The following is a 13,595-nucleotide window of genomic DNA, read 5'->3' as shown; positions in this document are numbered from 1 at the left end:
TACTTAGCCCGGACTGGCAAGGGCGGGGCAATTCCGCCTCCGCAAAGACATTTGGGAACCACGACAACAGGCCCCGCCCCCAGAAGATCAGCAAGAACAACGAGCCAACACCAAGTCTACCAATCAATGAGAACGGCAGATACTGCATATAGAATTCATGTGTTTACCATGATTCTTTAGTCTTTCAAAGTTAATTTTTTTAACTTTTAAAAAAAATTTTTCTTTTTCCCTTTTTCAACCAACATCTTATCAATCCCTTTTTTAAAAAACATTTTTATTTTTCATTTTTAGAGTCATATTCTATCCCTTCATAGTAGTTACCCTTGTTTTTGGCATATATATATGTTATTCTCTCTTTAAAATTTTGAGATAGTTTCTTCTAACAAATCAAAATATACACTAAATCTCTAGTGTATGGCTTTGTTCTAGTCTCCTGCCTGATCACATTCACTCCTTTTTCCTTTTTTTTTTAGATCCTCTTCTTTCTTTTTTCAAACAACTTATCAATTCCTTTTACAAAATCTTTTATAATTTTCATCTTTACACTCAAATTCCATCCCTTCATCATATTAACCCTTATTTTTGTACATATACAACTTTTTCTTTAAAATTTTGGGAGGCACTTTCTTCTAACAGACCAAAATACCCCAAAATCTAGTGTGTGGCACTGATCTATGCACCAGCCTGATCGTATTTGATCATATTCTGTTTTTGTTTTGTTCTGTTTTTGTTTATCTTTATCTTTTTTCTTTTTCTTTTTTCTCTCTTTCCCATTCTTTTCCCCTGGTTTCAGGTCTTTTCTGATTTGTTTATAGAGTGTATTTTCTGGGGACGTAGTTACCCTGTTAGCATTTTGTTCTCTCATTCATCTGTTCTCCTCCAGACAAAATGACAAGATGGAAAAAATCACCTCAACAAAAAGAACAAGAGGCAGTACCGACTGCCAGGGACCTACTCAATACGGACATTAGTACGATGTCGGAACTAGAGTCCAGAATGACGATTTTAAAGATACTAGCTAGGCTTGAAAAAAGCATGGAAGTTACTAGAGAAACCCTTTCTGGAGAAATAAAAGAACTAAAATCTAACCAAGTTGAAATCAAAAAGGCTATTAATGAGGTGCAATCAAAAATGGGGGCACTAACTGCTAGGATAAATGAGGCAGAAGAGAGAATCGGCGATATAGAAGACCAAATGATGGAAAATAAAGAAGCTGAGAAAAAGAGAGATAAACAACTACTGGATCATGAGGGCTGAATTCGAGAGATAAGCGATACCATAAGACGAAACAACATTAGGATAATTGGGATCCCAGAAGAAGAAGAAAGAGAGGGGCAGAAAGTATACTGGAGCAAATTATAGTAGAGAACTTCCCTAATTTGGGGAAGGAAACAGGCATCAAAATCCAGGAGGCACAGAGAATGCCTCTCAAAATCAATAAAAATAGGTCAACACCCCGACATCTAATAGTAAAACTTACGAGTCTCAGAGACAAAGAGAAAATCCTGAAAGCAGTTGGGGAGAAGAGATATGTAACCTACAATGGTAGAAACATTAGACTGGCAACAGACCTATCCACAGAGACCTGGCAGGCCAGAAAGGACTGGCATGATATATTCAGAGCACTAAATGAGAAAAATATGCAGCCAAGAATACTATATCCAGCTAGGCCGTCATTGAAAATAGAAGGAGAGAGAAAAAGCTTCTAGGACAAACAAAAACTAAAGGAATTTGCAAACACAAAACCAGCCCTACAAGAAATATTGAAAGGGGTCCTCTAAGCAAAGAGAGCACCTAAAAGCAACATAGACCAGAAAGGAACGAAGACAATATACAGTAACAATCACCTTACAGGCAATACAATGGCACATCGTTATCTTTCAATAGTTACCCTGAATGTAAATGGGCTAAATGCCCCAATCAAAAGACACAGGGTATCAGATTGGATTAAAAAACAAGACCCATCGATATACTGTCTGCAAGAGACTCATTTTAGACCCAAAGACACCCCCAGATTGAAAGTGAGGGGATGGAAAACCATTTACCATGCTAATGGACACCAGAAGAAAGCTGGGGTGGCAATCCTTATATCAGAGAAATTAGATTTTAAACCAAAGACTGTAATAAGAGATGAGGAAGGACACTATATCCTACTTAAAGGGTCTATCCAACGAAAAGATCTAACAATTGCAAATATCTATGCCCCTAACATGGGAGCAGCCAGAAACACATCGACAATACAATAATAGTGGGGGACTTTAACACCCCCCTCACTGAATTGGACAGATCATCTAAGCAAAAGATCAACAAGGAAATAAAGACTTTAAATGACACACTAGACCAAATGGACTTCACAGATATATTCAGAACATTGCACCCCAAAGCAAGAGAATACACATTCTTCTCTAGTGCCCATGGAACATTCTCCAGAATAGATCACATCCTAGGTCACAAATCAGGTCTCAACCGGTACCAAAAGATTGGGATCATTCCCTGCATATTTTCAGACCACAATGCTTTGAAACTAGAACTCAATCATAAGAGGAAAGCCAGAAAGAACTCAAATACATGGAGGCTAAAGAGCATCCTACTGAAGAATGAATGGGCCAACCAGGAAATTAAAGAAGAATTAAAAAAATTCATGGAAACAAATGAAAATGAAAACACAACTATTGAAAATCTTTGGGATACAGCAAAGGCAGTCCTAAGAGGAAAGTATATAGTTTTCTGAGTACAGATTCTTTGCCTCTTTGGTTAGATTTATTCCTAGGTATCTTATGGTTTTGGGTGCAATTGTAAATGGGATCAACTCCTTAATTTCTCTTTCTCAAGAAACAAGAAAGGTCTCAAATACACAACCTAACCCTACACCTAAAGGAGCTGGAGAAAGAACAGCAAATAAAGCCTAAACCCAGCAGAAGAGAAATAATCAAGATCAGAGCAGAAATCAATGAAACAGAAACCAAAAGAACAGTAGAACAGATCAACGAAAGTAGGAGCTGGTTCTTTGAAAGAATTAACAAGATTGATAAACGCCTGGCCAGACTTATCAAAAAGAAAAGAGAAATGACCCAAATCAACAAAATCATGAATGAAAGAGGAGAGATCACAACCAACAACAAAGAAATACAAACAATTACAAGAACATACTATGAGCAACTATGTGCCAGCAAATTAGATAACCTGGAAGAAATAGATGCATTCCTAGAGATGTATCAACTACCAAAACTGAACCAGGAAGGAATAGAAAACCTGAACAGACCTATAACCACTAAGGAAATGGAAGCAGTCATCAAAAATCTCCCAACAAACAAAAGCCCAGGGCCAGATGGCTTCCCAGGAGAATTCTACCAAACATTTAAAGAAAAATTAATACCTATTCTTCTGAAACTGTTCCAAAAAATAGAAACGGAAGGAAAACTTCCAAACTTGTTTTATGAGGCCACCATTACCTTGATCCCCAAACCAGACAAAGACCCCATCAAAAAGGATTACAGACCAATATCCTTGATGAACCTGGATGCAAAAATTCTCACCAAAATACTAGCCAATAGGATCCAACAGTACATTAAAAGGATTATTCACCACGACCAAGTGGGATTTATCTGTGGGATGCACGGTTGGTTCAACATCCGCAAATCAATCAATGTGATACAATACATTAATAAAAGAAGGAACAAGAATCATATGATCCTCTCAATAGATGCAGAAAAAGCATTTGACAAAGTACAGCATCCTTTCTTGATCAAAACTCTTCAGAGTTTAGGGACATACCTCAATATCATAAAAGCCATCTATGAAAAACGCACAGCGAATATCATTCTCAATGGGGAAAAACTGAGAGCTTTCCCCCTAAGGTCAGGAACATGGCAGGGATGTCCACTCTCACCACTGCTATTCAACATAGTATTAGAAGTCCTAGCCACAGCAATCAGACAACAAAAAGAAATCAGAGGCATCCAAATCGGCATAGAAGTCAAACTCTCAATCTTTGCAGATGATATGATACTTTACGTGGAAAACCCAAAAGACTCCACACCAAAACTGCTAGGACTCATACAGGAATTCAGTAAAGTGGCAGGATATAAAATTAATGCACAGAAACCAGTGGCATTCCTATACACCAACAACAAGACAGAAGAAAGAGAAATTAAGGAGTCTATCCCATTTACAATTGCACCCAAAACCATAAGATACCTAGGAATAAATCTAACCAAAGAGGCAAAGGATCTGTACTCAGAAAACTATAAAATACTCATGAAAGAAATTGAGGAAGACACAAAGAAATGGAAAAACGTTCCATGCTCATGGATTGGAAGAACATGGTGAAGATGTCAATGCTACCTAGAGCAATCTACACATTCAATGCAATCCCCATCAAACTACCATCCACTTTTTTCAAAGAAATGGAACAAATAATCCTAAAATTTGTATGGAACCAGAAGAGACCCCGAATAGCCAGAGGAATGTTGAAAAAGAAAAGCAAAGCTGGCGGCATCACAATTCCGGACTTCCAGCTCTATTACAAAGCTGTCATCACCAAGACAGTATGGTACTGGCACAAAAACAGACACATAGATCAATGGAACAGAATAGAGAGCCCAGAAATGGACCCTCAACTCTATGGTCTACTCATCTTTGACAAAGCAGGAAAGAATGTCCAATGGAAAAAAGACAGTCTCTTCAACAAATGGTGTTGGGAAAATTGGACAGCCACCTGCAGAAGAATGAAACTGGACCATTTCCTTACACCACACACAAAAATAGACTCCAAATGGTTGAAAGACCTAAATGTGAGACAGGAGTCCATCAAAATCCTAAAGGAGAACACAGGCAGCAACCTCTTTGACCTCAGCCACAGCAACTTCTTCCTAGAAACATCGCCCAAGTCAAGGGAAGCCAGGGCAAAAATGAACTATTGGGACTTCATCAAGATAAAAAGCTTTTGCACAGCAAAAGAAACAGTCAACAAAACCAAAAGATAACCAACAGAATGGGAGAAGATATTTGCAAATGACATATCAGATAAAGGGCTAGTATCCAAAAAAAATTTTTTCTTAAAAGATTTTATTTATTTGACAGAGAGAGACACAGCGAGAGAGGGAACACAAGCAGGGGGAGTGGGAGAGGGAGAAGCAGGCTTCCCGCTGAGCAGGGAGCCCGATGTGGGGCTCGATCCCAGGACGCTGGGATCATGACCTGAGCTGAAGGCAGACGTTCAATGACTGAGCCACCCAGGTGCCCCAAGTATCCAAAATCTATAAAGAACTTCTTATACTCAACACCCAAAGAACAAATGATCCAATCAAGAAATGGGCAGAAGACATGAACAGACATTTTTCCAAAGAAGACATCCAAATGGCCAACAGACACATGAAAAAGTGCTCAACATCGCTCGGCATCAGGGAAATCTAAATCAAAACCTCAATGAGATATCACCTCACACCCGTCAGAATGGCTAAAATTAGTAAGTCAGGAAACGACAGATGTTGGCGGGGATGCGGAGAAAGGGGAACCCTCCTACACTGTTGGTGGGAATGCAAGCTGGTGCAGCCACTCTGGAAAACAGTATGGAGGTTCCTCAAACAGTTGAAAATAGAGCTACCATACGATCCAGCCATTGCACTACTGGGTATTTACCCCAAAGATACAAATGTAGGGATCCGAAGGGGTACGTGCACCCCGGTGTTTATAGCAGCAATGTCCACAATAGCCAAACTGTGGAAAGAGCCAAGATGTCCATCGACAGATGAATGGATAAAGAAGATATGGTATATATACACAATGGAATATTATGCAGCCATCAAAAGGAATGAGATCTTGCCATTTGCAATGACGTGGATGGAACTGGAGGGTGTTATGCTGAGTGAAATAAGTCAATCAGAGAAAGACATGTATCATATGACCTTGCTGATATGAGGAATTTTTAACCTCAGGAAACAAACTGAGGGTTGCTGGGGTGGTGGGGGGTGGGAGGGATGGGGTGGCTGGGTGATAGACATTGGGTAGGGTATGTGCTGTGGTGAGCACTGTGAATTGTGCAAGACTGTTGAATCACAGATCTGTACTTCTGAAACAAATAATGTAAGATATGTTAAGAAAAAAAAAAGAAGAAGATAGGAGGGGAAGAATGAAGGGGAGTAAGTCGGAGGGGGAGACAAACCATGAGAGACGACGGACTCTGAAAACCAAACTGAGGGTTCTAGAGGGGAGGGGGTGGGGGGATGGGTTAGCCTGGTGATGGGTATTAAAGAGGGCACGTTCTGCGTGGAGCACCGGGTGTTATGCACAATGAATCATGGAACGCTACATCAAAAACTAACAATGTAATGTATGGTGATCAACATAACAATAAAAAAAGAAAAAAAAAGGATGAGATGAGGATGAAGTAGGATCTCTGGATAATGACTGTATTTCAAAATCTCTGGAAGGCAAAGGCAGGATGACAGCTGACCCTTGTTCATTTGTTACTTCTGTTAATACCCCTCTGAGAGGATCCAATCACTGCAGGTACGTATCCCTGCTATTCCTTTTTCATACACCAATGCTCCTCCAGGACACTCTCCAAATCCTTCCAGATTTGCAGTGGGTGTGACAGAAAGGAAAACCATTCCAATCTTTTATTCCCCACTGCAAGTTCCACTTTGTAAACTGATTAAACAAACAGGATAAAGAGACAAGAAAACCACATACTTACTTTTCATTAATTTTCCTGATAATTCCTTTAGTGGTGAAGAGGGACTATTTCTACTGGCTACTAGAAGTCTGGAGGAGGAGTCTTGGGTTTCCATGGAAACTTGATGTGTTCCTGTTCTGGCCATTTCAAGATGGAGAGAATGGGCATGGTCACATTCCCGGGAAAGCAGCAAGTGATTCTGAACGTTGCTAGTTCTATTGTTCAGGTCAATTCCTTCGGATTGGGTCATAAGCAATTGGGCTGGGCTAGAATCCTCCAATCTCTTGTCAAGAGACTCAGTTACAAAAGATGTTGCAGTTTCATGCTTTATAGATGGAGAGACAGGCTCAGCCAATGAGCTCTGCTTCACGGTGTTCAGACTGTGTGCTCTTATTCGGGACCAAGTTGTAGAGTGAAAACTTTCAGCTTCTAACCAAAATTTAACCAAATGCTCCATTCTCCGAAGTTCCATGAATTGAATGAAATAAGGGAGGACAACAGTGTCGCGCAAGACTTGTTCAAGGGTCTTTGAAAGACTTGATTTGGTCTCTTGAGTCTGGTAGTCCAGACAAGATCGGCCTGAAAGAAGCAAAGATTAGCAGTTCAGTAACAATTTAAGATTAACGGATTTGTCAGCCACCTTTAGCATCAGTGGTACCAGAATTCTTGAATAAAGTTTACTTCCCTAGCAATTTAAATGAATAAAGAGCTAGAAATACTATCATTGTGGCTTCTAAACAGGCAAAGAAACAAGTCTCCAAAACTTAATCAATCTATTAAAAAGCTCTAGCTCAATTATTTTTACCTAACTTTTAATGGCAGCTCAGACCATGTAAATTCTTGAGAAAAAAATCTTACGATACGAGTCCCAAAGAAAGAAGGCCAATAAAAATATGAAAATAGATTCAATCTAATTAAAAATGCAGAAAAGCAAATTAATACAAGATAACATTTTAGTCAAACTGGAAGATGTTTTTCCAAAAAATAACAAAAACAAAGGCACAACAGAACAGGAAACACTGGCACCCACTGATGATGAAAATGGCAAAACCTCTTTGGAGGAGCTTTCATAACAGCAAAGCTCTAATAATCTGCATGATCTGCAATCCAGTAACTCCACCTCCAGGAACTTTTCCTGAGCAAAATGGTCCATGTGTGGATACAGCCAGAAAGATGTTACCAGCTCTCAGCATTTGTTACAACAGAATAAAGAGTAGCTCTGGGATTTTATCTTGAAAAATAAAATGAAACTTACCAAAACTTAATAAAAATAAGTTCATTTTATATGTAACTAAATTTAGGTTACGATTATAACCACAGTTATTTTTTTTGTTTATATTTATGGCATTTACATATTGAAGTTCATCTTCATAAAATTAACAGGGTTTCATCAATTTTTCAAAAGGGCTTTTCTTAATCCTTTGATATTCAAATCATTTTCTTTTGAAGCATTTCATGTGTCATCCTTGCTGGCTGTCTCATTTTCTTTTTCTTTTTTTGAGAGAGAGGGCACACTTGAGCAAGCACTGCCCAACACGGGGCTCCATCTCATGACCCTGAGATCATGACCTGAGCCGAAATCAAGAGTGGGGCGCTTAACCGACTGTGCCACCCAGGCACCCCCTGGCGGTCTCATTTTCAATGTTAACCAGTGCATCTTTGTCAACATCACTTCCTCGAACTTCAGGAAATCCTGATCCTTTGCAAGATTCACAATTTTTTAAATTAAATTTTTAATTTTGAGATAACGGTAAATTCAGATACACTTGTAAGACAATATAGAGAGATCCTATGTACCCTTTACCCAGCTTCCCCATGGTGTATCTTACAATACTATAGTACAGTATCACATCAAGGTACCGACATTCACAATCTTACAAGGTATGACCCACCAATCTTACTCAGATTTCCCCATTTACCTGTACTCACCTGTAGACTTCATTTTATGCAATGGAATCTATGCAATTTTATCATATGTAACCGCCAAGATACTGAACAGTTCCAATGCCACGTGGATCCCTCACGTGGCCTTTCATAACTAACTCCTCCGTTCCTAACCTCTGGCAAACCGGTCTTCATTTCTCTAATTTTGTCATTTCAAGAATATTATACAAATGGAATCATACTGCATATAACCTTTTGGGATTGGCTTTTAACGCACAGCATAATTCCCTTGGGATTCATGCAAGTTGTTAGGTATATCAATAGTCTGCTCTTTTTTATTGCTGACTGGTATTCTCTGGCATGCATGTACCAGTTTGTTTAACCATTTACTTGCCTGCTGAAAGACAGTCAGTTTTTTACTTTTAAGCTGCTATGGAGATTGGAGTATAGGTTTTTGCGTGAATATAAGTTTCCATTTCTCTGGGATAAAGGCCGAAGAGTGCAATTGCAGGGTCATATGACAACTGCATGTTTAGTTCTATAAGAAACTGCCAAACTGTTTTCCAGAGTGGCTGTACCGTTTCACATTCCCACCAGCAACAAAGGAGTAATCCAGTAAAACTTACGATTTTACTTTGGGATCAACAAATGCTGTTTGCAATGTACTGTTGAGCGTGACCCATAAACACTTTGACACCTCTGAATATACACAAATGTTAAGCAAATATGTCAAAAGAGGAACTAATTTTATTAGACATCAATTTATTCACTTTTTTTTTCAATTTATGATACCACGACATGCAATTTTTATAAGTTCAGAACTTTGGGTAATTAAAATTAATTAATAGATATTTGCATGCTGTTCCTTATTTTTTTGCTTTCACAAACAATACTGCAATAAATAGCTTTCTACATACTTGTATATACATCTTTTTGCATATATGTGAATACAACTGAGGGCTAAATCTTCTATTTTATATTTTGATAAATGTTTCCAAACTGCCTTCCAAAAAATCTTCATCAGTTTACACTTCCACTAAATAGGAATGGCCGTTACTCTTCATCTCCATTACCATTCAAGTGATCAAACTTTAGTATTTGCTGATGTGTTGGGGGAACATTATCTCATTACTAAAATTTGCATTTCCCTGAGTATGAGTGAAATGAGGCATCTTTTTCATATAATTAGTGGCCAAATGTATTTCTTCTCCTGGACATGGCCCATTTTTTTTTAAATTGAGAATGCTTTATATTTTACGCTTATGGGGACACAATAGAGTGTCATACTTATAGCTGTTATTTTATTTACTTTTTTAAGTAGGCTCCATGCCCCATGTGGGGATCGAACTCACAACCCTCAGATCAAGAGTCACATGCTCTACTGACTGAGCCAGCCAGCCAGGCCCCCCTATAGCTGTTATTTTAAATACGTTTTTTCAAAGCCCATTCCCATTATACAGTTCTAGTATCCTCTAGCAAGAGTTTCACATAATACAATCAAATCCTTCTTCCTGCTGGACGTGAACAAAAAGTGAGTCACTTACCCAGGTCACCAAAATGAGCAGCCTCCATGTGGCTTGGCTGCTTCTTAAGTGTCGCTGTCCTGCTACTTGAAAAGGAGTCCATGTTGGCAGAAATGGCATTGATTGCAACATGACTTGGTCCTGCCGCCTCCAGCAAGGCATGATTTTTAGTGCTTTTTTGTGGGGAATGTTCAGATATTGAAGCTATAATTTTTCAAAAAAAAAAAAAAGTTTAAAAATTTAGCACAATTTGATAGCCTAAAAATGTCTCATAAAGGGCTTTAAGAGAACTTTAAAAATTAAATTTTGTAAACACCTCTCTTAAGTATGCACACTCAACAAAAAATACTTAGGGGAAAGGCAATCAAGCATCAGAAAATTGGAAAGAAATGTCCCATTATTATTTATAACTCTCAAAATACTGTGCCAAAAATGGAACTTAAAACAGATGTTTCTTTGAGAACTTCTACTGATGACAGAAAGTACCAAAGCCAGAAAACATTCTAATATATGGACCTTTTCTGTTTTTTTAATTTTTTTTAATTTTTTAAGATTTTATTTATTCATTTGACAGACAGAGAGACTGCGAGAGAGGGAACACAAGCAGGGGGAGTGGGAGAGGGAGAAGCACGCTTCCTGCCAAGCAGGAGCCCGACGTGGGGCTCAATCCCAGGATCCTGGGATCATGACCTGAGCTGAAGGCAGATGCTTAACAACTGAGCCACCCAGGCGCCCCTATGGACCCTTTTCAATTCCTTAATCCTTTTTTGTCCAAGGAAGAAAACTAAACTTGTGGAATGGGGTAAAAATGAGAAAAATACCTTCAGCATACTTATTTTACTTCTTTTTTTAAGATTTTATTTATCTGTCAGAGAGTGAGAGAGCTCACAAGCAGGGGGGGAGCAGCAGGCAGAGAGAGAAGCAGGCTCCCCGCTGAGCAAGGAGGCCAATGAGGGACTCAGTCCCAGGGCCCTGGGATCATGACCTGAGCCGAAGCCAGACGCTTAACCAACTGAGCCACCCAGGAGTTCCCTTATTTTACTTTTTAATTGGGTAACAAAATTTCTCTAATGAAAAACTTTTATGATCAAAGTTCAAGCTGCTTAAAGATAAAGCACACTTAAAAAATTCACAAAATACATTTTCTTTAGTAGTCTGAAGAAATACCCTATTGACATCAGAATAAAGAGGTTACCCATTAACATGTTAATAGGATATAAGCAACTCGGTATCACAATATTGTCAAAGTAGTCCTGTGACCTTGTTGCTACAGCTGGATCAACATTCCACCTCTCCTATTTATTCCACACAAATATTAATGACTCTTATTAAAGGTTTTTAAGAAGTGTCGGCCTAGTACAATGCTATAGCAATGTGGCTATATTGCTAAATATAAAATTTATATTTTACGCTTATGGGGGTGGCTGGGTGGCTCAGCCGGTTAAGTGTCTGTCTTCAGCTCAGGTCGTGATCCCAGGATCCTGGGATCGAGTCCTGCATCAGGGCAGGGAGCCTGCTTCTCCCTCTGCACCTCCCCCTGCTTGTGCACTCTCTCTCTCTGACAAATAAATAAATAAAATCTTAAAAAAAAAAAAAACAGAAATGATACAGGTCAGCCTCAAGATAAATACTCTCAGAGAACCAAACTTGAAGCTACTAGCACCATTTTTGTATTACATTGTCAACACATAAATGCTCTCATCTCAGCAAACAGTTCCCAAACAGAATCTGAGTAATACCAGGCAATATTTCTTATGAAGAAGTATTAGACTAATGTAATTCAGTCTATTACTCTTTGAGATGCTTTTATAAATATAAAGCGGGTAAGAACGTGAATGTCCGTACCTGTCTGCCAGGTTATCTATATTTACTAGTCATTCAATGAGAGGTGGGAGAATGATGCTATTGAGTTGTCTTCAAGAGATTTTTAATTTTATTTATTTATTTTAAAGATTTTATTTATTTATTAGGGAGAGAGAAAGAAAGCACAAGCATGGGGAGTGGCAGACAGAGGGAGAAGCAGGCTCCCCGCTGAGCAGGGAGCCCGACGTGGGACTTGATTCCGGGACCCTGGGATCATGACCTGAGCCGAAGGCAGACGCTCAACCACTGAGCCACCCAGGTGTCCCGAAATTTTTAATTTTAGAAGAAAGTCTTTGTTTTAAATTTTCATGATAAACTGAAGAAAGCAAAATCAGTTCAGCAAGTTTATAAACAGTAATAGCTAGTTTTTTTCTATAGACAACAAGCTACAAATATCATTCTATAAGAATGATAAGACTTTCTAATCGTTTCCTAATTAGGTATGTATGATGATACAAGATGCCATTAATTTATTTGTGCAAGGCTTTTTTTGCCTCCTCTTTCTGAACTTCTCTGTTAGAACTATTAACTTATTTTAGATGTTGCTTCCAGATAATCTATCTTCCTTTGGTCTCCATGGTACTACCTGCTCCTTAGTTTTCTTTCCTATCTGAGCCTGTCTCTCAAGCCCTTAGGACACAGTGATTAAATGCCCACTAGGGGCGCCTGGGTGGTTCAGTCCGTTAAGTGTCTGCCTTCGGCTCAGGTTATGATCCCAGAGTCCTGGGATCGAGTCCCACATCGGGCTCCCTGCTCAGTGGGGAGCCTGCTTCTCCCTCTGCCTGCCAGTCCCCCTGCTTGTGCGCTCTCTGACAAATAAATAAATAAAATCTTAAAAAGAAATTAAAAAAAAAAAAGGCCCACTATGTCAGATATGGTCTCTTTCCATGACTCCTCTTCCTGAGGTTCTCTGTTCTTTTATTCTTTGTGCTAGAAACATTTATTCTCAAACCTTTAATTATTACTAGAGCCATCTTTTCCAAACATATTATTCAAACCGGTAAGCACTCCTCTTTTTCCCCCAAATAAACTTAAGTGAGACCCTAACATATCTGTAAAATAGATAAAACTCTAGAAAATATAGGTACCTAAATCTAAATAGATATCTAAAGGAGATTAAAAAAACGATTTAGTAACTCTGGCTGATTCAAGGGGAAAGTCTCACTCGCACTCTGGCCTGGACCTCTCGGCAACAGCTTGTAGGGTACACCTCTATGGTACTGGAACCCCAGTGGAGAAGCCCTGACCTGTATCTGAGACCTGTCCTTTGATCTGCGCTTGGGGCCTGTATTTCTAATTCCTTACTGCTAGCTATTCTCACTATGACTACCATATCAAGACCAACTTGTCCAAATATCAAACTTATCACGTTAATTCTCCTACTCAGTTTCCCCAGCCTGTGTTCAATCTGCCAGTCTCCAAAGCTCAAAATCTTGTACCCATTCTTTTTCAGTCTACATTTTTACCTGCCAAGATCGGTTAATTTTTCCTTAAAGATATTTAAACATCTACTTACCTGTTTATTACCAACACCACACCTTTAATACAGGCCTTTCTGTATTACAGCAAAAGAACTTCTAGGGTCTCCATTCTATAGAACTCTTCCAGACTAACCTTTCATAAATACCACATGTAAAGCATCAACATCC

The 13,595-nt window shown here is 38.9% G+C and overlaps 1 protein-coding gene across 1 annotated transcript in view; it reads right to left on the bottom strand.

The window, feature by feature from the left end:
- The window catches only part of AKAP10 (A-kinase anchoring protein 10), an 86,873-nt gene that overhangs the window by 59,838 nt on the left and 13,440 nt on the right, over nt 1-13,595 (bottom strand). Inside the window, exons 3-4 of the mRNA XM_025864025.2 lie at nt 10,105-10,287; nt 6,698-7,255 (exon numbers count right to left, since the gene is read on the bottom strand). Coding sequence (XP_025719810.2) covers nt 6,698-7,255; nt 10,105-10,287 — 741 coding nt within the window. The remainder of the gene's footprint in view (nt 1-6,697; nt 7,256-10,104; nt 10,288-13,595) is intronic.

The sequence above is a fragment of the Callorhinus ursinus genome, unplaced genomic scaffold, assembly GCF_003265705.2.
Source record: "Callorhinus ursinus isolate GAN/ISIS: 27379988/994484 unplaced genomic scaffold, GSC_fseal_2.0 scaffold43, whole genome shotgun sequence".
Classification (NCBI taxonomy): domain Eukaryota; kingdom Metazoa; phylum Chordata; class Mammalia; order Carnivora; family Otariidae; genus Callorhinus; species Callorhinus ursinus.
The sequence above is the reverse complement of the archived record's forward strand: the minus strand, read 5'-3'. Positions and strand labels throughout refer to the sequence as shown.